The 24,395-nt window shown below is 41.1% G+C and overlaps 1 protein-coding gene across 1 annotated transcript; it reads left to right on the top strand.

Moving 5' to 3' along the window:
• Positions 1-4,554: 4,554 nt before the first annotated feature.
• CYSLTR2 (cysteinyl leukotriene receptor 2) lies at positions 4,555-9,653 on the top strand. Its single transcript, XM_027848076.1, has 2 exons — positions 4,555-4,627; positions 8,634-9,653. The coding sequence occupies exons 1-2, from the start codon at positions 4,589-4,591 to the stop codon at positions 9,651-9,653; spliced, it is 1,059 nt and encodes a 352-aa protein (XP_027703877.1). The 5' UTR covers positions 4,555-4,588.
• The last annotated feature ends 14,742 nt before the right edge of the window (positions 9,654-24,395 follow it).

The following is a 24,395-nucleotide window of genomic DNA, read 5'->3' as shown; positions in this document are numbered from 1 at the left end:
TCCTCTTCCCTGCATTGCCCTCACCCCACCCCTGCCAAAGAGAAAGAAAAGCTCCAAGAGTCTCCATATACTCAATAGATAGCAAGAGAGAGGAGGAAGAGTGAGAGTGGACGCTGTCTCTTCCTTTTAAGTCTATTGAGTGGTCACTCAACTCAGTGACCAATTCTCTTTGACTCAGCTTTCTCCTTCTGTCATCAAAAGGACCAAGGGATTGCTATATTGCTCCAAAGTCCTCCAGAGCTGTGCTTATGTCTTCAGAAGTGGAGCTCAGTTCAGCTCAATGCATCCTGCATGAGGTGTGCCCCATCCCATTACAGTGAGAATTTGAAGTCAAACCTTGTGAATACCCTGACCTTCAGTCCTTCAGCTCCAAAACTTGAAATGTCTTCACCCACATTCTCCTTTTTCTATCTAGTATCACCAGATAATGTTGCCTCCTCCCTTACCAAGGCCAATCCTTCTACTTGTACTTTATTCTACCAACTCCTATCTGCTCTGGGTCTCTGTTTCATCAGTCATTTCCTCTCTCTCATACCCAGTCTCTCTTTCTTTACTAGCTCCTCTGCCTGTAAGAGGCAGCTAGGTGGTGAAGTGAATAGAGTGCCAGGCTTGGAGTTAGGAAGACCTGGTCTCAGGCACTTAATAGCCAAGTGACCCTGGGCAAGTCACTTAACCCTATTTGCCTCAGTTTCCTCATCTTTAAAATGATCTGGAGAAGGAAATGGCAAACCACTCCAGTATCTTTGCCAAGAAAACATCAAACATGACTGAAATGACTGAAACCTTTTTTGGCTCATCTTGCCATGACTTTGTAGTCCAAGACAGACATAGTCCTTCCTTGCCCCTTGTCCAAGACAGTACTATTGTCCTTGTTACTATTTGGGGTCCTTAGTTCTTGCATGACACATAGTAGGTGCTTAATAAATGCTTATTGACGACTGATTTAATAAATGCTTCTCGAATTGAAATGCTTCACTGTTTCCTGCTGTTTGGCTCTGTTTAAAGGTAGTCCAATACTCTGTTTGCCATTGTCCACCTGTACTTTTCCCGGAAGCACACTAATCATTCTACAAATGCTTTCTGGTTCTTGATGTTTCTCCTCTAGGAGACTGGCAGCTCTTGAACAGATGAACCTTGGAAAGATTACCTGGAATCCCTACTAGCAGTTTTTACCTCCTTCATGCTCTAGGTTATCGATTTCATCTCTTCTTTCACACTGAGTCCCACCTTACTAACAAAGGACTTCTCAGGTGCTGAAGGAGCTACCTTGACTACCTTGGCTGAAGTTTCATTTCCCATTTTTTGCCATACTAGAGTGAATCCATTTACTTTCTCCATCACCCAGTATCTGGGAGGTATAACCTCTTGCCCACACCAGTACCTCTCATTGATAATTTAGGGTACCAAAGGCTTCTCAAGTTCTCTTTCCATTTACTGTTCCATTTTCTTCTTCTAGGGTAAGTTGGCAAGGCCAAAAAAATTAGCCTGGTGCTGCTTTGAGAAAACACTAGCAGAGGGAGGGGCAACCCTGTCCCTGGACAGCTGGCAAGGATTCAAATTCCCACTACATAAGCGTTCTCAGGGCTCCTCTATCTTAAAAAAACAAAAACAAAGCAAAGACCTTTCCCTTGACCTTGTTACCTGTCTTAAGCCCCTCTGGCTACTGTTCTATTGCTTTCCCCCCCTTCACTTTTAAAATTCTGGAAAGAATCCTGTAGTCTCATTGCTTTTACTTCCTTACCACCCACTTACTGGTCAGCTTAAAATCTGGCTTCCACCTCTAGTTCCATCCATTCCACCTCCACAATATGTTTGAGACCTTCTCCATCCACACTACTAACATCCTACTTTCAGTCCTCATGACCACTCACCTGGACTATATTAATAGTCTCCTAATTATTATTCCTACTGCCAATCCCTCTCATCCCTAAACTATCCTTCCTATAACTGGTAGAACAATCTTCCTAATGAAAAGGACTGAGCATGGAAATCCCTTGTTTTAAAAACAAACAAACAAACAAGCAAAAAACAACTTTCCATAACTCCTATAGAAGTTAAAAATATAGGAGAAAAAACAAAATCTTTAGTCTGGTATTCAGTACTACCCTCTGACTCCAACTCATTTTTCCAGACATATTTCACATTGCTCTCCTTTTGACCTTCTAATATGTCACAAATTTGTTTGGTTTTCTTCTTTTCTTCATACAATCATGGTGGAGATCCCCCATGCCTAGAATGTACTCTTTCTACATTTCTACCGATTGAAAGCCTTCTTATCCTTCAACCCCCACTATTTTCTCCATGAAGCCTTCCATGATTATGTCTCCCCTTCCCACTTGTCCAACTTACACATTGCTACTTTCTGTGCACTCTACAATCCAGTTGTAACAGGTCACTTTGCTCTTCCTCACACCTGACACTCTATCCTGTGCATTTGTATTAACTGTCCCCCATGCTTGGAATGCTCTGTCTTCTCACTTACGACCACTAGCATTTTTGGTTTCCTATAGGACTCAGTTCAAAACCCACCTTCTGCAGAAGATCTTTAATATTATCCAGGTTAGGATATGTAATTGGATAGACAACCCACAGAGCTAGTCCACCATTGCAAGCGTCTTTGACAGATATTGTCAATGGACATTGACTTGGATTAAGGAATGAATAGAAGGGGAAAAAAAGTGGGTTGGATTATCTTTGGAAAGCTGAGTAGTTTTAATGACCCCAAACTTCTCTCTGAAATAAGGGTCCCTCTTTTATAACCAATATTCTTCCAGTGATGTTCTAAGACTATGAATCATAGAACACTAAATATTTCCAAGGAACTAAATCTATAGGTCACTCAAAAGGCAATGGAGAAATTCAAAGGGAACATGAGTTATTGGCAAAACATTATAAGTGAAAAACTATGCAAGAAAAATGACTTAATGGATGTCAGCAGAACTGTATAATCTAAAATAAAGATGGACATCATGTGAGTAGGAAGGATAACCAATGCATGACCAACACGCTCCATTACTATCCACACCTAGAAAAAGATCCCCAGAATACTGGGTGAAACCTCTCCCTCCTTCTCTACCTTGCTAAAGGATTATAGGAGGTCGTGGACAAAATTCTCACAGAATGTTTAATATGGATTGACTGCAATCTGCACCACTGGAGGACGTACCCACAGATCCTTGGAAGTATAAAAATATCAAATTAGTTTAGTGCTACTTTTTCCTCTCCCCTGTCAAGTTTGACTAGGATTTGAGTGATTGTATATTTTCACATCTAATGAGTTATATACATCCTTTGCCTGAAGCCAAATATCACTCTACATATTTGAAAAAAACCAGAGGCAAAGGGACAGCTCAAAAGCTTTTCCAGTATTATTAACTAATTAACAGGCAGAGAAGTGGTTGAAAAGGAAAAATTGTTACAAAGTATTTGTTCTCCCTCTTTGAACTCTCCTAATTGATGGAGAAGCTTTTATTTAATTGTGAAGCCAAATCACTTTATGTAACATTACTAAAGATTCAGTTGAAAGAAATGCATTTCCTTTTGTAGCATGAGGTCATTCTGATGTGTTAGAGCAGTCAGTGTTCATCTGAAAGAGAGCAGATACCGAGGCTTGGGTGGATTCAGAATCACCAGTAAAAGCAGAGGCTTTTTAAAAAGCATGTCACAGAGTTGAGTTTCATCTCACTTGAAAAATCTATGAAATTTGCAGCATTATAGAAGTTTTGAACTATCCATCTTTCAGGGCCCTCTTCCATGTAGTCTTCCTTGACTTTCCAGCCAGTAGTGTGCTCTCTCTCTCCTCCCTCTCCCCTCCCTCCCTCCCCCTCTCTCTCTCTCTCTCTCTCTCTCTCCCCCTTCTATCTCTCCATCTTCCCATATCCCCTGACTTTACTCTCTCCTTTGTCTGTCTCTGTCTGCCTTTTTCCCTTGACTGGGTCTTCATGTCTTGCCCAAGTTGGAACTATAGCAACTGCCCATGAATGCATCTCATTGCAGCTCAGCCCAGTGACTGAGTAGTCCTCTGTTTCTGACCTGAGCTAGTTCACCCTTCCTTAGACAGACTGATACCTCCCCCACGCCTGCTTCCAGGGTCTCATTGGTGCCAGGCTCCATACAGACACCTGCTCAGCTTAGCCCACTGTAGCTCAGAGCTCCTGAGCTCAAACAGTCCACCAGCTTCAGCCTCCCTGGTAACAAGGATTACAGGTGTGCTCACCATACCTGAGCATCAATGGTCTTGAGCTATTTTCTTTGTATGTCTCTTTTGCACATTCGTAATCAGTTTTATATTTACTTGTGTACAAGTCTTGTGCTTTCTGTTAGACTGCAAGGTCCTTGAGGGCAAGTTCTGAGCCCTAAAAAAACAACAACTTTGTTTCTCCCTCAGTGCACAGATTGGTACTCCTATGGAATAGACCTTTTATAAGTATTTGTTGAATGGAATTGAATTGAGCCTACAAAGCTTGTCTTTGTCTCTCACAGGCATATTACATATTCTGATGAGTTTTTCTCAGCTGCAGAAGTTATAGATGTTCACTTAGAAAATTCAGCAGTAATCAGAGGATTAATTTTCCCATATGCTCTTGTTATGACTTCTCATGAAAATTTCCAGACAAGATCCAAGATGGTGAGTGTATTTTTAGGCACTGGTGTGTATCTATCTAGTTTCACTTGAGAAAGCATCTGGTGTCAGCAGCACAAGGTGAGAACCAGCTCAGATGCCTAGCCAAAGAGCAGAGAGAGTAGTTATGCGATTATCATCTGGTAACAATAATGTTTGGGATAAGGATTGGAACTGTGGTTTCATTGATAGAAGGAAAGAACTTCCTGGTGAGGAAAAGTCTTTTTTCCAATGCAAGTTGGCACCTTCTCTATAACTTACAGTCTTTTTTGGGGGGGGAGGGGTAGGCAATGGGGTTAAGTGACTTGCCCAGGGTCACACAGCTACTAAGTGTTATGTGTCTGAGGCCAGATTTGAACTCAGATCCTCCTGAATCCAGAGCTGGTGCTCTATCCACTGTGCCACCTAGCTGCTCCCAATAACTTACAGTCTTAAGAGTGTTGTACACATCCCTGAGAGGTTAAATAAATCCAAGGTCACCCAGCCAGTATATGTAAGAGACTGGTATTGAACCCAGGGCTTCCTGAGCCTCAGGGCCATTTCCTATCCTTTTGCCATGCTGCTTCTTAATGATGATGACAACAATAACAATACCATAGTTCACATTTATAGCACTTTAAAGGTTTAGAAAAAAGCTTTTTTCCAGTTTTCAGATGAAGAAATTGAAGTTATCTGTAGTCATATGAAGAAATGCTCTAAATCACTATTGATTAGAGAATTGCAAATTAAAACAACTCTGAGGTACCACCCTACACCTATCAGATTGGCCAATATGACAAAACAGGAAAATGATGAATGTTGGAGAAGATGTGGGAAAATTGGAACAATAATGCATTGTTGGTGGAGTTATGAATTGATCCGACCATTCTGGAAAGCAATTGGGAACTATGCCCAAAGGGCAATAAAACTACATGAACCCTCTGCTCCAGTAATACCACTAGTAGTCTGTATCCCAAAGAGATCACAAAAAATGGGAAAAGGACCTGCATGTACCAAAATATTTATAGCAGGTCTTTTTGTGGTGGCAAAGAATTGGAAAGTAAGAGGATGCCCATCAATTGGAGAATGGCTAAACAAGTTGTGGTGCATGAATGTAATGGAATACTATTGTTCTATAAGAAATGATGAGCAGGCAGATTTCAGAAAAACCTGGAAAGACTTGTATGGACTGATGCTGAGTGAAGTGAGCAAAACTAGGAGAACATTGTACACAGTAACAGCAACATTGTGTGATGACCAACTTTGATAGACTTAGCTCTTATCATCAATACAGTGATTTAAGTCAATTCCAAAAGATTCATGATGGAAAATGCTATCCACATGCAGAGAAAGAACTATGGAATCTGAATACAGATTGAGGCATACTATTTTCTCTTTCCCATGGTTTTCCCCTTTTGTTCTGATTCTTCTTTTATGACATGACTAATGTGGAAATATGTTTAAGATGATTATACATGTATAGCCTATATCAGATTGCATGCCATCTTGGGAAGGGAGGAGAGGATGGAGGGGGAAAATTTTACAACTCAAAATCTTATAAAAGTAACTGTTGAAAACTAAAGTAAAATAAATAAATGAATTTAAAAAAGAAAAAAAGAAAAGAAAAAGTTCTTTTCCTCACAACAAACCTGAAAAGCAGATAGTAAAAGAAACTGGTGGGATCTGAGTCTAGGTCATCCTGAGTCCAGCGCTATTCACAATGACATGCTGCCTTTGTGCCTCTGGGAGAGGTACCCTTTATTTTACAGAATATGTGTTTATCCACAAAACAGGTTCACCTCTTTATTTCTCTAACAGCGAGGTGGAGTAGCAGATAGAGTGCCGGGCCTGGAATGAGGAAGGCCTGAGTTTAAATCTGGCCTCACCTACTTCTGAGCTGTGTGACCCTGGGCAAATCACTTAACCTCTGTTTGCCTCAGTTTCCTCATCTGTAAAATAAGGATGATAATAATCACACCTACCTCCCAGGATTGTTGTGAGGATCAAATTGTAAATAATTTAGCAAAGCGCCTGCCCTGCCCATGCTATTTAAATCTTAGCTATTGTTATTAATATTATTGTTATTATTATTATTATCTTTCATTATTAAATTAGAAACACATTCACACAGAGGAAAAAAAAATCCTCTCCTTCAAAGTAAGTTGAAAATATTTACCAAAGACACATTTAAGATAGTGGCCAATCCCACTGAGTGTTGGTATTATAGTTTCTGGAAATTTTTTTTGTGTTTTCAGCCTGCCTTCTTCAGCATGAATCCCTTCTTCCCTACAGAGAGAAAGGTCAAAGTCATTATTATTTTTTCAGTATTCTACCTTCCCTCCAAAAAACTCAAAGCTTTATTCTGAGAACTTTCAACTTGTAACACAAGCGCTAAAGTTATAAGGAGAAAAGAGGAAAGGGATGGAATTAGAAAAGAAGTAAGGGAAAGAATGTGGAATAGACCATGATTAATTAATGTCCCTGTCAAATCGCACAGAATCTGAGTCTCTGGGCCCGCCTGCTTTTTCTCAGAGCTGGCTTCTTGAATTCTCATGTACCCACTGTGACCTGATCATCTTGAAAGTATTCCTCTCAGTGGGAACTTTTTTTTTTCCTGCTACTGTAATGGTCAGAATTTATATTACTAAAACTACTTTAAAAATGGTTTTGCATTCTTGTTGCTATTAGAGCTAAATAGTGCAGCAGATAGAGCACTGGGCCTAGAGTTAAAAAGATCTGAGTTCAAATGTGACCTTTGACACTTACTAGCTACGTAATTCTGTATGTCACTTAACCTGTCTCAATTTCCTCAACTGTAAAATGGAGATCCTAATAGCATCTACCTCCTAAGGTTTCTGTGAGGAATAAATGAGGTAATATTTGTAAACTGCTTAGTGCCTGGCATATAGTAGGCACTATATAAATATTATTATTATTATAATATAATACAATTTTATATAATAATTATCATAAATATCATCTCTATCATCCTTATCATCATTATTATGATCAAATGAAAGAATGTTTGTAAAGTGGTTTACAGAATGCCAATAAGTGGTTTATAAATTCTAACTATTATTATTATTGTCAGGATCAAATAAGAGAATATTTGCAAAATACTTAGACGAGCACCTGGAATATAATAGGCACTATATCAATGCTAATTGTTATTGTTATTATTATTATTAATAGTATCAAATGGGAGAATATTTGTAAAGTACTTAGCATAGTACCTGGCACATAGTAGATGCTAAAAAAAATGCTAGGTATTATCATTATTATGGGACATCTAGGTGGTGCAGTGGATAGAGCACTGGGCCTGAAGTCAAGAAGACTCATCTTCCTGAGTTCAAATCTGGCCTCAGATACTTAGCAGCTGTGTGGCCCTGGTAAGGCACTTAACCTTATTTGCCTCAGTTTCCTCATCTGTAAAATGAGCTGGAGAAAGAAAAGGCAAACCACTCCAGTATCTTTGCAAAGAAAACTTCAAATGGAGTCATGAAGAGTCAGACACAACTAAACAACAACAGTCATTATTATTATTATTATTAGGATCAAATGATAAAATATTTGTGAAGTGCTTAGAATGATGCCTAGCACATAGCAGGCACTATATAAATGCTAGTTATTATTTTTATTAGGATCAAATGAGAGAATATTTGTAAAATGCTTAGCACAGTACCTGGAACATAGTAGGTACTTAATAAATGCTTGTTCCATTCCCCCCCCCCCCCACCTTTGGATTAAGTTTGTGTTACCATTGCCTAGCACTTAGGAGATGGTCAATAAATACTTTTTGACTTGACTTGCCCTCCTTTCCAAAGTACCATAATAATTTCTAAAAGGAAATGATTTTGGAGATTTCTGCAATTGGATTTTAGCTGCTTGCCAACCTAACCAATTGAGTAACAGCCAGTCACCAACGAACACTGTGGTTTTCTCTTATCTTCTTAAATTGTGGGAAGATGATTTGGGTTACTTGCAAAATAGATGATACACAACAGACAAGTTGACCTCCGTTTCTGTTTTTTAGCCCAGTAAACCTCTTCTCTCTGTGCTGCCAGTCACCACAGCAGCGATGGAACCAAATGGCAGCTTCAGGGGTACCAGGGAGAACTGCACAGTGGATGACTTCAAGAGAAATTTTTATCCCGCAGTCTACCTGGTTGTATTTGTCGTGGGGGCCTTGGGAAATGGCTTTTCCATATTCATTCTCCTGCAACCGACTAAAAAGTCCAAATCGGTGAATGTGTTCATGCTGAACTTGGCCATTTCAGACTTGCTGTTTGTGTGCACGCTACCCTTCAGAGCTGACTATTACCTTCGAGGCTCTCATTGGGTGTTTGGAGATGCAGCCTGCAGGATCATGTCCTATTCCTTCTACGTCAACATGTACATCAGTGTTTACTTCCTGACTGCCTTGAGTGTTGTCCGTTTCCTGGCTACCGTCTGTCCCTTCAGGTTCCTGCACGTGACCAGCCTCAAGACCACCTGGGGCCTGTGTGCGGCCATCTGGGTCTTCATCATGGCCCCCTCTGCCCTGCTCCTGAGCGGTGGAACAACCAACAATGAAAAGCGGGCCACCTGTTTAGAATTAAACTCCAGCAAGATCACCAGGTTAAGGATCCTGAACCACACTGTGATGGTAGTGGGCTTTGTCTTGCCCTTCTTCACTTTGGCCATCTGCTATGTGCTGATTATCAAGACCCTGCTCAAGGTCAAGGCTCCAAAGTCTGGAGCCCGAATCTCTCACAAGAAGGCGCTGGTCACGGTTACGGTCTCCGTGATTCTCTTCGTGCTGTGTTTCCTGCCCTATCACGTACTGAGGACAGTCCACCTAACGCAGTGGAGGGAGGGCAAGTGCAGTGAACGGCTACACAAGGCTGTCATCATCACCATGGCCTTGGCAGCATCAAACAGTTGCCTTGACCCTTTGCTCTACTATTTTGCTGGAGAAAATTTTAAGCAGAGACTAAAAGCAGTATTCAAAAGGGGAAAGAAAGAAATGCACCAGTCTTATTTGTACATGGCTAAACAAACAACGCATAAGTAAGAGATTTTTATTTTTTAAAGAATATTTTTCCTATGCTTGTCATTATTTGTACACATTTCCCATACTACCTTGCATTTATGACATCACACGGACAACAAAAAACCATGCACGTTGACTGTGATTTGGTTTTTGTAGCATTTAAAAACATGTCCTTAAGGCATGCTCTAAGTGGTCAAATCTGAAAGACTGATTTGGCAGAAATAATTTGGGTGAAAGATATTTTTTCCTGGGGCAAAAATGGTTGGTTAAGGCTGATGTTTGTTTTTTCCTTTCCCCTTTGATAAAAAGGAAAATTCATTGGAGAGGGAATGGGGAGTGGAGGGTATATCCAGAAATAACTGCAAAGTAAAAAAAACCCAAACACTTTTAAAAAGAAACAGTTGTAGGATGAATGGGATGTAACACTGGTATGGTTGGCATTGTGGGGGCAGTCATGCCAGCAGAGGTGGTTCAGCCTTCTTGACCACAGGGGTTAGGAAAGAAGGGGAGCCCTAGGAGAATGGCACCACAAGAATGGGACTCTGAAGGTCATGACCCCAATATAACCTGCAGAGGATTGTTAGGTGAACTGTAGGGAAAGAAGTGGGTCCACCTCCTAAAAATGGGGAGGAGGGTTACCAACTTTTGGATATTGGTGCCCTGGGACAAAGCCTTACAGAAAGTTGTACTTAAAGTCAGGAAGAATTGAATTCTAATCTTGTCTTGGACTCTTAGTAGCTGTGTGACCCTGGGCAACAATCTTAACCTCTGTCAGCCTCAGTTTCTCCATCTGTAAAATGAGGGATAATAATAGCACCTCGTGGTCTGTTTTGAGGATCAAGCTAAGGAGTTAACAAACATTTTTTTAAATGCTAACAATTAGAGGTAGATAGCAGGTTCCTATGGCAGCTAGATGCTACTGTGGATAGAGCTCTGGGTCTGGGGTCAGGAAGACCTGAGTCCAAATGAGGCCTTAGACACTTACTAGCCACGTGACCCTGGGCAAGTCACTTAACCTTGTTTGCTTCAGTTTCCTTATCTGTAAAATGAGCTGGAGAAGGAAATGGCAAAATCCCTCCAGTACCTTTGCCAAGAAAACCCCAAATGGGGTCACCAAGAGTTGAATATGACTGAACAACAACACAAAGAGCTTACTGTGCTAAGATCAGGATCAAATGAGATAATATATGTAAAGTGCTTTGCAAACATTAAAGTGCTATATAAATGTCAGCTATTATTAATTATTATTATTCACTCTGCTGGTTATGGCTCTATTATATGCTTACACACACATATACACTTGGTATAGGACTATTTGTATGTCTATATCTGGCCACTGTGACAAATAGGCCAATCAGACCTGTCAAATTTCAAAGAGACTCTTAGAGCCATTTAAAATCACCAGGATTGCTTAGATTCTTAAAATCTAGCCACTGCTCAGATTTTTTACAGTCTAGCCAATAGCCCACAGATGCTCAGATTCCTTAAGAGTCTGGCCAATATGGCAGATCTTCAATAAACCTTGTTTTTGATTGAAAAAAAAATCACCAGGATTATTGACTATACTTTATGGTGTCATGGAAAGAATACTGGATTTAGAATAGGAAGACTTGGGTGTGGATCTTAGTCTTGCCGCTAGCTGTGGGAACTTAGAGGAAGCCAGTGGGATGGACCTTAAATTGAGACCTGAACTCAAATTTTCTCTAGTATTTGCTAGTGATGTGACCATGGATAAGTGACATGACCCTTTTGAATTTTAGATTCTTCATCTGTGAGATGGAAATGAAAAAGCCTCTGGTAACTACCTCATGGGGTTTTTGTGAGGCTCAAATGAGTCTTGTATATAAGAAGCTATGCAGACCTTAAAAATGACATATAATATCAGCTATTGTTATCATCGAGCTGTCATTTAACCACTTTAAACCTCTGTTTCTTGCTCAGTTGGAAAGGGGTAGTACTTTGGTGCCTTGAAGCTCAGGGATTCTTCAATCCCATTCTTTACAGCGGGCCCTACAAAAAGGCATTCGGACAAATGGAGTAAACGAATCCTTCCCATGTAGAAACTAACTCTGGCTGTCTTTGTCTGCCTTCATCATGACTCAAAGCCAAGTTCTCATATTTCAGAACACCTCTTTCAAAGGGGGCAATTCAGTTGGTTTGATTGTTCCTAAGAGTTTGTACTTTGAGGAAGGACTGGTTTGTCTGTTAACAGATAAGTGCTCCTATCAAGGGGGATTTCTCATGAGTTATGCCAGATACAAACTTGACATTTTCAGAGAAATGTCCATATGTAAATGGACAGGAAACTCAGCTAAAATGTAAATGGCTACTCGCATTAAAATCACAATTTTAATATCGTTTAAATTTTATTAGGAAAGGACACTAGAGAGAGGACTTTTAAGCCCCTGCTCTGGTGTTAACTAGCTATGTAAGTTACTTAACCTCTCTATAGGCCTTAATTTCCTCATATGTAAAATAAGGTCCTTCCCAGCTCTAAAATTCTATATTCATTAGATTATGATATTCAATAAAAACTTTCTCATTTCAATTAGGCTTGCCTGGTACAGTAGGAGTAACAGACAGCTATATGACACAGCGGATAGAGCTCTGGACTTGAAGTCAGGAAGCCCTCAGTTCAAATTTAGACTTGGGTACTTCTTAGCTGTGTGACTTTGGATGAGTCACTTAACCTCTACCTGTAAAATCTATTCTGTAAAATAAGGATAACAATAGCACCTACCTCTCAGGTAGGTGAGGATAAAATGAGGCAATATTTGTGAAGAGTTTATGAATTGTAAAATGCTAGTTGTTATTATGCTAGTTATATAATTGCTAATTATTATTATGGCATACTGGATTTGGAGTCAGAGAGCCAGGTTCAAATCTTGCCTGTGTCAATTACTAGCTAAGTGACCCTCAAAACTCATTCTGCCTTTTTGGACTTTAATTTCCTCTGGCCACTTTCTTGTGAGGCAGTATAGTGCAGTGGAAAGTGTGCTGGATTGGAGTTAGACGACATGACCTCAAATCCAGGCTATGCCATTTACTATCACTATCACCTTGGACCGGTCACTTACTTTCTCTAGTCCTTAGTTTCCTCATTTGTAAAATGAAGGGATTGGACTCAATGATATCTAAGGTCCTTTCCCTCTCTCCATCATACTTAACATAGAAATATTGTAATCACGAATATATTTCCCTAATGTTTCCTCTTTTCTCCTTACCTCACCATTCAAAGGACTCAAAACCAATTGTGACTCTTCTGGAAAAAAAAAATGTTCCTTTTATTCAAAGTCTTCTTTAGCAACTCCAATGAATGAAATGACAAAAATACCAAATACCCACACGCTAAATTTTGGTTATGAGTTTGAAAATGTTTGAAAGGATTTCCAAAACTAGACACACAATTGAATCTTTAACACCACCACAGATAAAACTGAGCTAGGTTCTGCAATGGGCCATTTTGCAAGTTCTCTGGCACTATCTTGCTGGTTCCATCGTGATCAGTGGCTTATATCTTTTGCAGCCATCACTTGCTGTTAAAGAGATGTCCCTGGGTTGGTGACAGAAAGAGGAGCAAAGATGTACAAGGAACAGCACTTGGACATCCCATACTCAGAACTTAGCCACACCACTGGGTTGAATAAACCACTGGGTATTTCCACTGGGTATTTAAGAAAGGGCTGGAATAGTGATAAACTGCTGTTGTTATCACAACTGGCCATCGTTCTGTGTCACTTCGGTGACCTTTCATGTGACTGTAAAAAAAGCGTGTGCTCAGAGTAATTTCCTGTTCAGTTGGTCACCACAGTCAAGGCAGTCATGGAGCCTGGGCTCCTTTCTCTTTATGTCACTTTTCAGTGCCTTACTCTAATATTTCTATGCTAGAGTATGCATTTTCATAACATATTCAAACTTGTAACCAAGGGGTTGTGTGTGTGTGTGTGTGTGTGTGTGTGTGTGTGTGTGTCAATCAATTGGTCAGTCAATAAACACTCATTAAATATTTATTATGTGCCAGGCCAGGCACTGTGCTAAGAGCTGGGGATACAAAAAGAGGCAAAAGACAGTCCCTGCCCTCAAGGAGCTCAGAGTCTAATGGTGAATGTGAGAAAATCCTGTCACCTGGAGCCTCTGAACACTCTAGGAAATTTTTTGAGTTCCTTATGTATGATACAGTATACATGCTATATTTATTTTAAATAAATAAAGACTTTTAGTTTAAATCCTTGCTATTTTTATTATTGAATTTTGCCATAATGTTCCAACATCATAAAATATTGTGAAGGTTATAGAATTGGCTTAACACCTGCTCTGTCTTTTTTTTGAACTATGAGTCTCTATTGGTATCCATTCCTGCCTTTCTCTCCTGGCTATAGTAGTGTTAGATTCATTCCTCTTGTCAGCCCATGCTAAGCTCAACGCGCCATAGCCTCCCAAGCAAAGGAGATGCTGCCTTTTCCCTTCTGCATCATGGCAACAGGTCTTGACATTCCATCAAGACCCAGCACAGAGACAAGTGGGTGTTCTCAGTGGCTCTGCTGAGAACTTGGTCTGAATTCAAAGAATGCCACCCTTCTGTAAGAGCTGCTTAATCAGGAACCTTAAGAAAATATTATTGGTTTCTTCAAGTCTGGGGAGGGAGATCGATTGAGGAAACTCAGCTCTTCTAAGACCAGTTTCAATCCCAGCCCAAGCCCATCATCAAAGCTGTGAAAAACAATTGTTGTCCCAAGGCAAGGGTTGACCACTGTATCCTGTCTGTACTTCAGATTAAAACTCTTGAATGTTACCATCCATCAGAATCTTTAACCTTTCACTATAGTATGTGTGACTTCCTTCATCACAAAGTGAAGAGGTCTGTGTCAAGGAGAGACAGGATAGGAAATTGGAATGAATCCTGGCTTTGGAACCAGAAGACTCAGGTTGGAATCCCACAGCTGCTACTCATTACCTTTAACCTTGGGCCAATTTTCTAATCTTTCTGGAATCAGTCTTCTCATCTGTTTAAATGAGGGAGTCAAATTAGCTGAGCTCTGACGTTCTTTATAGCTCTAAATCCTGATCTTGATTTTTCTTGCACTAAAATATGTACACTTATTTTTTAATAGCCTTAGAAAGTAGCTTTAATAGTATAAAAAGTAGCCTTAAAATATGTCCAAAGTTGGATGCCATGTGTGTTCTCTATCCCAGTTGACTATCTACTTTGTCTATCCCTAGTCCCACCTCTACCCTGGGACAAGTTAGCCAGGAGAGTGAAGGAATCCCTGGATTTCTTCCACTACCTCTATATATTTATCAACCTAAGATGCTACAACAGGGATTCTTACCCTGGTATCTGTGAACTTACTTGATTCTAAAATTTTTTTGATAACTATTTCAATATAATTGGTTTCCTTTGTAATCCTATGAATTTTATTTTTTTGCATATAATAACACTGTTCTAAGGAGGGGTCCATAGGCTTCACTACACTGTCAGAGGGTCTAGAACACATAGAAAAGTTCAGAACCCCTCTCCTAGAAATTCAAATATGGCTGAAAGAAGATGAATTATCTTTTGGACAAGTGCTCCAGACAAGCCACTCTGTATTTCAAGGAAGTCAGGCTCCTGCTAGAGCAACACAAAACATTCCTGGAGGCCTTCAACAACACGCTCCTCTAGGAAGCTGCCAGCTCTCAAGTTGTGTAGCTAAGACTGGGGACCGTACCTGCTTGTTCCAGGTTCTTAAGCAGAACCTGACTTGGAATGAAGTGGTCCTGACTGATCAATTCTAGAAGAGGCTGGGTGAGTCAGCTCAGGACAACTGGGTCCAAATGGGGGTGTCACTGGCCTCTCTTTCATGAACTGATCCAACTTGCTGGCGGATCTGGGTTCACGTTCACTTCCAGGCAGGACTGGCTCAGTCTTTTCCCTTCACTTTTGCTCTAGTACATCTACCAGCACCATTCCCCTCACCTGGTGCGGTTCGTATAGGAAAAAGGGGCCCAATTCCAGCCGACTCGCACAGAACTAACACATTGACAGGGAGGCAGCAATGGTATAACAGAAAGAGCCCTGGGTCTTCTGTGTCCCCTGGAGTCAAAAGACCTTGGTTCAAATCTTGCGTCTGCTCCTTACTACTGTGCAAGTCACAACCACCTCAGCTTCAGTTTCTTCAGCTGTAAAGTGAAGAAGTTGGACCAGACGGTCTCTGAGGCCTCTTCCATCTCTGGATCTATGATCTTGTACTGTGAACGAGAGGTGCAGGTAGAAATTTTCTTTTTAGCCTGGAGCAAAAACAATTAGGTAGAAAACTGCAGGGAGGCAGGACATTGTGGGCACAAAGCTGGCCCAGTTGTAGGAGTCTCATCCTGATGGTCTAGGAGACGCACTCAGGACAGGGTTGTCATGGTGATGGGTCCTCCTTCTCTCCCAATGCTTTTAAGGGTACGAGTCAGACTGCTCTCTCCCGTGGATTATACCTGTAGTTGACTCAGGGGTGGTTATTTCACTTGATGGGGTGGGCTAGTAGACTGCTCATAGTGACCATGTGGGAGCTCTGGAGGGCTGGCTTCTGGTCATGTAGGCCATATAGGACTCATCAATGAGAGTCCTCGAATTCAGAGGTGTTAAATACACTGCCCACAGGCCACATGTGGCCTGCAACAGTCCTGATTGTGGCCCAAGCCAGATTAAAATGTAATTGGGGAAAGATTTAACAAAATAAATAAAAATACAAGAAGACATAGATAATATCACGTTTAAAAACGAGATCAATACAGGGCTAGCAAGTATCCTTATGCTTGGATTAATGGCTCCTGTTTCTATTTGAATTCAACACTACTACTTTTAATTGTGTGCTGAGCTGGTAGAACTGATGACTCAGGGGTACCATGCTTGTTAAAAGTAAAAAGCACTTGCTGGCTGATAGTTTACTTGGCTGGAGTTTTCTGATCTCAGGCAAATGAATATCCAAAGATGGAATCATCAAGGTGGTAGATTTGTGATGGGTAGCTATGAAGACGGTAACCATATTTACCGGCATGAGAGTGAGTGACAGCAGAGGCATCATTCCCAATGGATGCAGAAAGACAAGTGATCCGAAGATAGTGGTAGCCTTGAGGCGTGTGATCCCTTGTGGTAGAGAGAAGCACAGATTCAAAAAAAAGGCATGGATCCTGGGAGCCCGGCTAAGCAACCCATCCAGCAGAGAGTTACACCTAATGAGAATTTTATGAGAAGTGAACAGAGGAAGAAAAAGATTTCCAGGGTCAGGAGTTAAGAGACAATCCTTTATCATATACACTCTTAGCATGCAAACCTCACTATCATTTTATTCTAAGTTTGTGCCCACTCACCCTCTCACAGATTCTATGTGTATTTGGAGGAAAGTCTTGCTCTAGTATTTGAGTAAATGTCTTTTCTAAGAGCTATTTAAGTCTAGTACCTGATTTTTTATGAGGAACATAGGAGTTGGGGCTCAAGAGTTTCTGCGTTTGAGAATTTTAGACTTTTAGGGTTACCTCTAGAATTCTGAGACAGTAAGTAGTCAGTCACATTCTGGGGACTCCAAAATTCTAGTGAGAGTTTGAGTTGGGGGAATGACCTCCGAGGGAATGCTACAATTGTCAACACTGCCACTATACCAACACTTGTGAACACTGACATATCATCACAAACTGCTCCAACACCTGTGTGTACTGCCACTGCACTGTGAACACTGCCATACACTAAACACAAAAATAAGGTCAGGAGGTCCAAGACCAAACATTGCTGCCACCCAGCCTCACTCTCTCCCTTGCGTGCACATCCCTGAATTTACCAGATGCTCTTCCTCAAAAGCTCATTCTTTCATACCCAACTAGAGGCTGGTTTCCACATACCATTAAATCAGCAGCCCCTTCACTACTCTCCAGCACCCTTTAAATATCTCAGCAGAAATGCCAGCTTAACCAAATGCTCCCCGAGTCAGTTGTTTCTGACAGAAGTCTAAGAAGTCCCTCTCCCATACTGCACAAGGCCCTTTGGCGATCTCCTGATACCTCCTAGCTCTTCAGTGCCCCTCCTGTTTTCAGGCCTGATCTTCCCCTCTCTTTTCTAGAGTAGGGGGCAACCTTGCCTCTCCACTTATTCTGGGATAGAGAGACAGTGAACTGACTGGCACTTGCAAAAGTTCCTCATTTTTTGCTTTAAGGAGTTAAAAAAAAAATCCATAGTTTTCTACTGGGCTGATAAGTTTGAATGAAAAAAGTCAATTAGGGCCTGTCTTGGAGAACCTCAGCTCAGCACTGTCTGAGTCTTCTGAATTGTCCTCTCCCCACCCCTATCCCCTGCGTGCCCCTCTCCTTACTTCCATCCAACAGTACTCCTAAGAGCAACTAGATTATTCCCTCTGCTCTCTCTTTTTCCTTGCACCCAAGGTGGAGGTCTTAATTTAGGTAGAGGCATATGCAAGGCCTCTTGAATTGCCTTTTTCAGGGAAGGATGAATGTAGGTCATATCTTTTCTGCCCAGAAGGGTCTTCATCATGGCAAGGAGCAACATCTTCCCCCAGTGCCTCTGGAGTCAAAGCTGCTGCTACTATGCTATGAAGGCATCTCAGACCTACTTTTCTGAAGCCAATTTGAGGTAGATGCATTGCTCAAGAAAATTCAGCATGGCATTGGCTGGTCTCTAGTCATGTGACACCTCTCTTTCCCCTTCTCCATGACTTTTTGGTGGCTTAATCATCACACTTGCCAATCCTTTCAGTATTCTGGACTGTGGAAGCTTGGTGACTTGAACTCATTGAGGACAGGTATGTGTTTTCTTACTATCTCTTCACTTTTGGGGGGGATTTCATCTACTTATTAACCATTTAATTCTCCTTGGCAAAGAATTCAAAAACAAAACAAGAGTTTAGAGTTCTGTTTCCCCTCCATCATCAGTTATCACTATCCCATCCCCTATAGGCACTAATTGTATACCTTCTTTGATCTTCCTCTTGCCCCAGATGAGCTAAAAAAAATTAAAACAAAACCAAAAAAATACTCTTTTTGTTATTGCTGACATATATCACTATCCTTAACTCCTTTTTTGCTTTGTTGGTCCCAACACTAATCTTAGAGGAATGTGTTAATCCTATGTTAATCTTCTGTTACATGTCTTCACTTCCATATCCAATATTTATCTTTTAAAAATCTAAGTTGGTTGTTGAATTCCCCAAGTGACTACCATCTCGGTCTTTGTACGTCACTTCCCCTTTCCTTCCTCATTAGAACCATTGGAGTTTGTGCAGAAATTCATTTTTGTGAATATACCATAACTGGCGCTTGCCCTTCTCCCACAGAAATTTGGCCAGCCAGGTATACCTTGCCTAAAGACTGGGTGGTCTACCCAGCGTACTCTGTGTGTGTGTTTGTGTGTGTATTTGAGTGTGTTTGTGTGGGTGTTTACCTTGAATGGAATTCCAAAAAGAAGGTAGAGGACCGCCACACCAGGGGCAGGCTCCATCTTGCCCTAGAAGAAGAACCAGTACCAGTGACAGTAGAGATGGAAGACCATCAGAGGCTCATGTGCTGCTGAATGAAGCTGAAGACAATTGTAAAACTGCTGACCCAGTCCACTAGAAATATGTTACATAGTCTCAGCTAGGCCCTGAGGGATGCTAAGGCAATCCTTTTACATCTCCCTAATGAATTCACTATTCCACTTACCACAGTAACTTATCAAAAGCTTTTCCTCCCTCTTCAAATGCCCCATGGCTTTCCCTCTCCCCACCTTCTCTGCTGAGAACCTTGCCTCATATTGCATTGAAAAAAAAGGAGGTCATTTTCTGAGAGAGCTCTCTTCTTCCCTGTCCCTCATCATGCTGGTGCTTTTTGCCACATTCTCCTCATTCAGCCTTATCTCATACGATGAGCTTGCCCTTCTCCTTGCCAAGGCAAACACCTCGACCTACACAGGTGACTCCATTCCATCTCATCTTCTCCAGCAGATGGTTCCCTCTATCATTCCTTCTCTCTCATTTATCTTCAATTTCTTCCTATCTACTGACTGCTTCCTGACTGCCTACTGTTGCTCCCATGTCACTCCCATAACCTGAAAACCTTCATGTGACCCATACATCCCTGCTAGCTATTGTCCTACATCTCTCTTCCCTCTTATGGCTAACTCCTTGAAAAGGCTATCTACCCCCAATGCCTCCATCCTTCCCCCCACCTCATCACTCAATAGAAATGGTTCTCTTAACAGTGATCTCTTAGTTGCCACATCTCATGGCCTTTCCTCAATCTTCATCTTCCTTGACTTCTCTGCAGCCTTTGACATAATCAGCCATCTTCTTCTTGATACTCTCTTCTCTCTAGGTCTTTGTAACATCACTTTCTCCTGATTCACCTCCTCCCTATCTGACTACCCCTTTTGTCTCCTTTGCTGGATCTTCATTCAGGCCATGCTTAATAACCATGGGTATTCCCTGAGGCTCTGTCCCAGACCACCTTGTTTTCTCTCTCTATACTGTTGCCCTTGGTGATCTTGACAATTCTTGTGGATTTAATTATCATCTCTATGCAAATGATTCTGCCAGAAGCTTTCCTCAGTCCTCTGAATTCTAGTGCCATCCCCTCTGTGGATTATTTTCAATTTGTTCTGTATATATTGTGTTTGTCCATAGTTGTTTGCATCTTGCTTTCCCCATTAGACTGTGAACTCCTTGAGAACAGGAACTGTTTTGTTTTAGTCTTTCTTCATATTCTTTAGCATGGTGCCAGGCACATAGTAGGTGCTCAGTAAATGCTTGTAGACTTGACAGGGACTGCAGAGGGAGTGCCCTTGGGAGACCTTCTAGAGTAGCCGGCAGACCATCTGGGCATAAGGAGCCAAGGTGGAGAAGCAGTGTCCATAGGAGAGCTAATCAGATCAACATTAGGGAAGGAAGGTAGTCAGCAAGAGCCTCCTGGGTGTCCTCTTTAGCCCCACCTCCAACCCTTCTCCAAATTGGAGCGGGATTCTGCTTTTGTTTACCTGGTCACCCTTTCCTTCTTGCTTTTCCCCTTGTTCTTTCCTTTGCTGCCAGTCATCGGGAAGCTTTCTTTTTCTGTTTACTTTTGTTTCTATGCTGTTTAAGCTGTCATAAAACATGATGTTATCAACCAGAACTTGTTTGGTTATTGAAAATGCAGAGGGAGAGAGAAAGGCCAATGTCTCTTAAAGGGACAGGTGATATTTTTTCCTTAGCACAAGCTAAGGATGGAAAGTGAAGTTAGAACTGAAGAGAGGGTAGCTGTTATTTTTATAATTTTCCAAAGTGAGTAAGTCCAAAATTGGACCCTAAAGTTACTTATTATTTTTTTACAAATCTATTAAGAAAGAAAAATGAATGAACTGAGAAAATCTGGGCTATTAACTCCTTAGGGTATATCAAGGCAGATGTCAGGCTTCCTGTCATCAAGAAGGTGGAGGGGTTTACATGAGGAGCTTCAGGGCTCCCATAACTGCATGTATGAGTACTAGGCACACAACTTAGCTAGCTGTAAGTGCTTGGAGCAGTCAATCAGTCATTAGGCATTTATTAAGCACTTTCTGTATGCCAGGCACTAGGGATATGCATGACAAAATCTCTACTCTCAAGGAACTTACATTCTAATAGTGGTTAGATGTGGGGACTCAACCACAATGACGAGAAGGAGCCATTGGTGGATACTTGGTCTATCAAATTTCCCTGGTAACACCTTAAGAGGCAAGGAGTGAAAAACAGTTGGGTTATGAGTTTCCCCTCTCCACTCCCATGCTCCACTTGGGGCAAACTTTGTGATAGAATTTTATAATGTCCTTTCTCTAAACTGTGCTCTCCAAATTTAGGATGTGTGCCAAACTGCACCAATCCTTTCTTCGTCTGTCACAAACTCTAAAATGGAATGATTACTTCCTCCCAAGGAGGCTATGCAGCCAATTAAAGGACCAGGGAGCCTCCAAATTAGGTCATCTGGGCTTGGCTAAGCAAGCTCTGTTACACATTTCCCCTTGTCTGAAATTTGCCATCCCCGGAAAACAGATAAGGGAGATTTTTTTTTTTTAAAAACATAGTCATTATTCCAATTCAGTTCCTTGTCCCATTACAAATTTCCCAAATATCTGCTTTGTTTAGCTGTCTAGGGCCTTTCTCAAGCCTTCAAGTAAAAGAAAGATCAAAAGCTGCTGAAGAAAACCGGTGTAAACTGAGCTTTCCAAACTACAGGGAGCTCTTTCCCGAAGGATTTGGAACCTCAGGTCAATTGGTTGTCCGCCCCCCCCCCCCAATTCTCATGTGAAAAAACTTTCCTAAATGGAAACTCTTCCAATGATTCTTGCAGTGCATAGGGCCATCCAACTGAGATCTACAAAAAAAAAAAAATGTCTCCATCTACAACAGGGCGTACAAAAATTCTCTAGTGATCCAGGCAATTTCTGCTTGGTTCCATATTCCAAAAGGCACCCAGAATTATCCCATGGATCCTTGCCACTGCTACTGCTGGTAAGCTAATTCGTCTGGGACAATAAGATAAGCAGGCTCAGCAAGGAAGTATCAAAGAATATTAACTACTTGTGGATTTTAGGCACAGTCATCTCGCCCTTTGATTTCACACAAGGCAACCAGTCTTGGTCTGTTTAACTCAAAAGAACAATATGAACATTTCACCTAGACAGTAGCAATCTAGTTGTAACACAGGAACTTTTACAAAGAGTATTTACTTGGTGTGATAGCAAATATACAAACTAACTCCCCTCAACATATGGGAGGCATAATTCTCTCCCCGACCCACCTCAGTCTCTGGGGCGGGTAAGTGGATTAGATTCATAGTTCAGCTCAATCCCCATAGAGAACAGTCCCGGTTCCAAACCCAAAACTTGCCTCTGGCTCACTTCCCAGGCACACTGGTTTTTTAGGGTTTCCATGTCAGGTCACCATGGCTCCAACTCTGGCTCAATGAGAATCATCTCTAGCACCTGAAACCTAGGAGAACAAACAATACAAAACAGAAACAAAACAAAACAAAACAAAACAAAACAAAACACCCCTAGGCCCATTTCTTCAAGCTTAGGTAAAAAGAGAGGTAAACAGGGGATGACAAGTCCTTCCTGGCTCATCTGTTCAGTTCATGGCCTCCATGCCAGGTCACAAAAAGATGGCGGAAAAGAGAGTGAATAGCTCAGCCTCACCATTACTACCCATGTGGTAGGGAAAATGCCCAGTCTCCATTTTAGGCTAACTGGGCTTGCTTAAAGACCCTTCAAGGACTGCTCTATATTAAAACTGGGCATGATGAGAGAAGCTTGGGCTATATAATGATTCCAGATTTCTTATATTAAACTTAATATCAGTTCTTATATAGGATTCAGTAATACAGAACAGTATCAGTATATCAATATTTACACAGAATTCAATAATACAAAAAATTTTAACAAACAATCAACAAGGGGCAGCTAGGTGGTACAGTGGATAGAGCACTGGCCCTCTAGTTAGGAGGACCTGAGTTCAGATTGGGCCTCAGACACTTGACACTTACTAGCTATATGACCCTGGGCAAGTCATTTAACCCCACTGCCTAGAAGAAGAAAAAAAAACAATCAACAAGTGAAAAGTTTATAAAATTATACCATTGGGACAGACTTGTGAGACAACACTCACCAGAAAAAATAAATCTACTGTATATTTACAGCCTAAAAACAATTTGCAAAATTTTTCTGTGAATTCTTAATCAAGGGTATCCAAAATAAAAATAAAAAATCTCAAGGGTTCACACAAATTCAAAAGACTCAATTTTTATCTTATACAAGGCCCTACTGTAACACTGACTACCCTGACCCACACTTCAGAATACCCAGAATGCTCCAGAATACCTGGCCACAAAGAGAAAAAGGATCCCTTTGGGAAAGAGATCACAAACCTGGCACAAAGTTACAAATTTAACATAAGTTATGAGATGATTTCCAACTATACAGACACAAGTTCCCTGCCAAACATGGGCCCCAGTTCTTCTAGAATTGATTGGTATGAAATCTAACTGCAGCCCAAAATCATAAACTCAGCAAGAGAATGAGGACAAGTGGTTCTGTTGTTTTTCAGTTATGTCCAACTTTCCATAACTCCATTTGGGGTTTTCTTGGCAAAGATTCTAGAGCAGGTTGCCATTTCTTTCTCCAGCTTATTTTACAGATAAGGAACCAGGGTAAACAGGGTTAAGTGACTTGCCTAGGATCACACAGCTAGTAAATGTCTGAGGCCACATTTGAAGTCAGGTCTTCAGACTCCAGGCTCAGCATTCTATCCACTGTGCCACCTAGCTGCCCTAATGAGGACAGAAGTTATATGCAAAGAGCAATGAGGGTAAAAAAAATAAAGAAAACTCTTTATTTGAATTTTTAAAAAGTTTTTTTATGTTTGCTATATTTTATATGATGATTTTGAAACATTCTTTTCAGTGTCTACCTATATAATTTTTTTTTTCTTTTTAAAGAGATTTCATAGGCTCATAAATTGAGAGCTTGAAAGGATCTCAGAGGCCATCTTCAACTCCTTCATTTAGCAGAAGAGGAGCCTGAGGCCCCAGGGAGGATGAGGGATGTCTCAGGCTGGACAGGTATCTGATGTCATAAGTGGGATTTGAATACAAGTCTTCACTCCCCAGGCAGTAGCGGAGCACTATGCTGCCTCTGGGCAGCCTAGATTTTAGGGCAGCCTTGATTCTCAGACTAATATAATAATTAATAGCCTATTGGTACTAGCTAGATCTCCTTCTTGACTCCTTCCTCTCTCTTACTCC

This window comes from Vombatus ursinus, unplaced genomic scaffold (assembly GCF_900497805.2).
Source record: "Vombatus ursinus unplaced genomic scaffold, bare-nosed wombat genome assembly UNPS02005659.1, whole genome shotgun sequence".
Lineage (NCBI taxonomy): Eukaryota > Metazoa > Chordata > Mammalia > Diprotodontia > Vombatidae > Vombatus > Vombatus ursinus.
Note: the sequence above shows the minus strand (reverse complement) of the source record. Positions and strands in the feature narration are given on the sequence as shown.

Bases quoted from the DNA above. Each gene is read 5' to 3' on its own strand.
- CYSLTR2 (XM_027848076.1), top strand. From the start codon at position 4,589: ATGACTTCTCATGAAAATTTCCAGACAAGATCCAAGATG. The intron at 4,628-8,633 runs GTGAGTGTATTT...TCTGTTTTTTAG, and splicing joins TCCAGACAAGATCCAAGATG to CCCAGTAAACCTCTTCTCTC.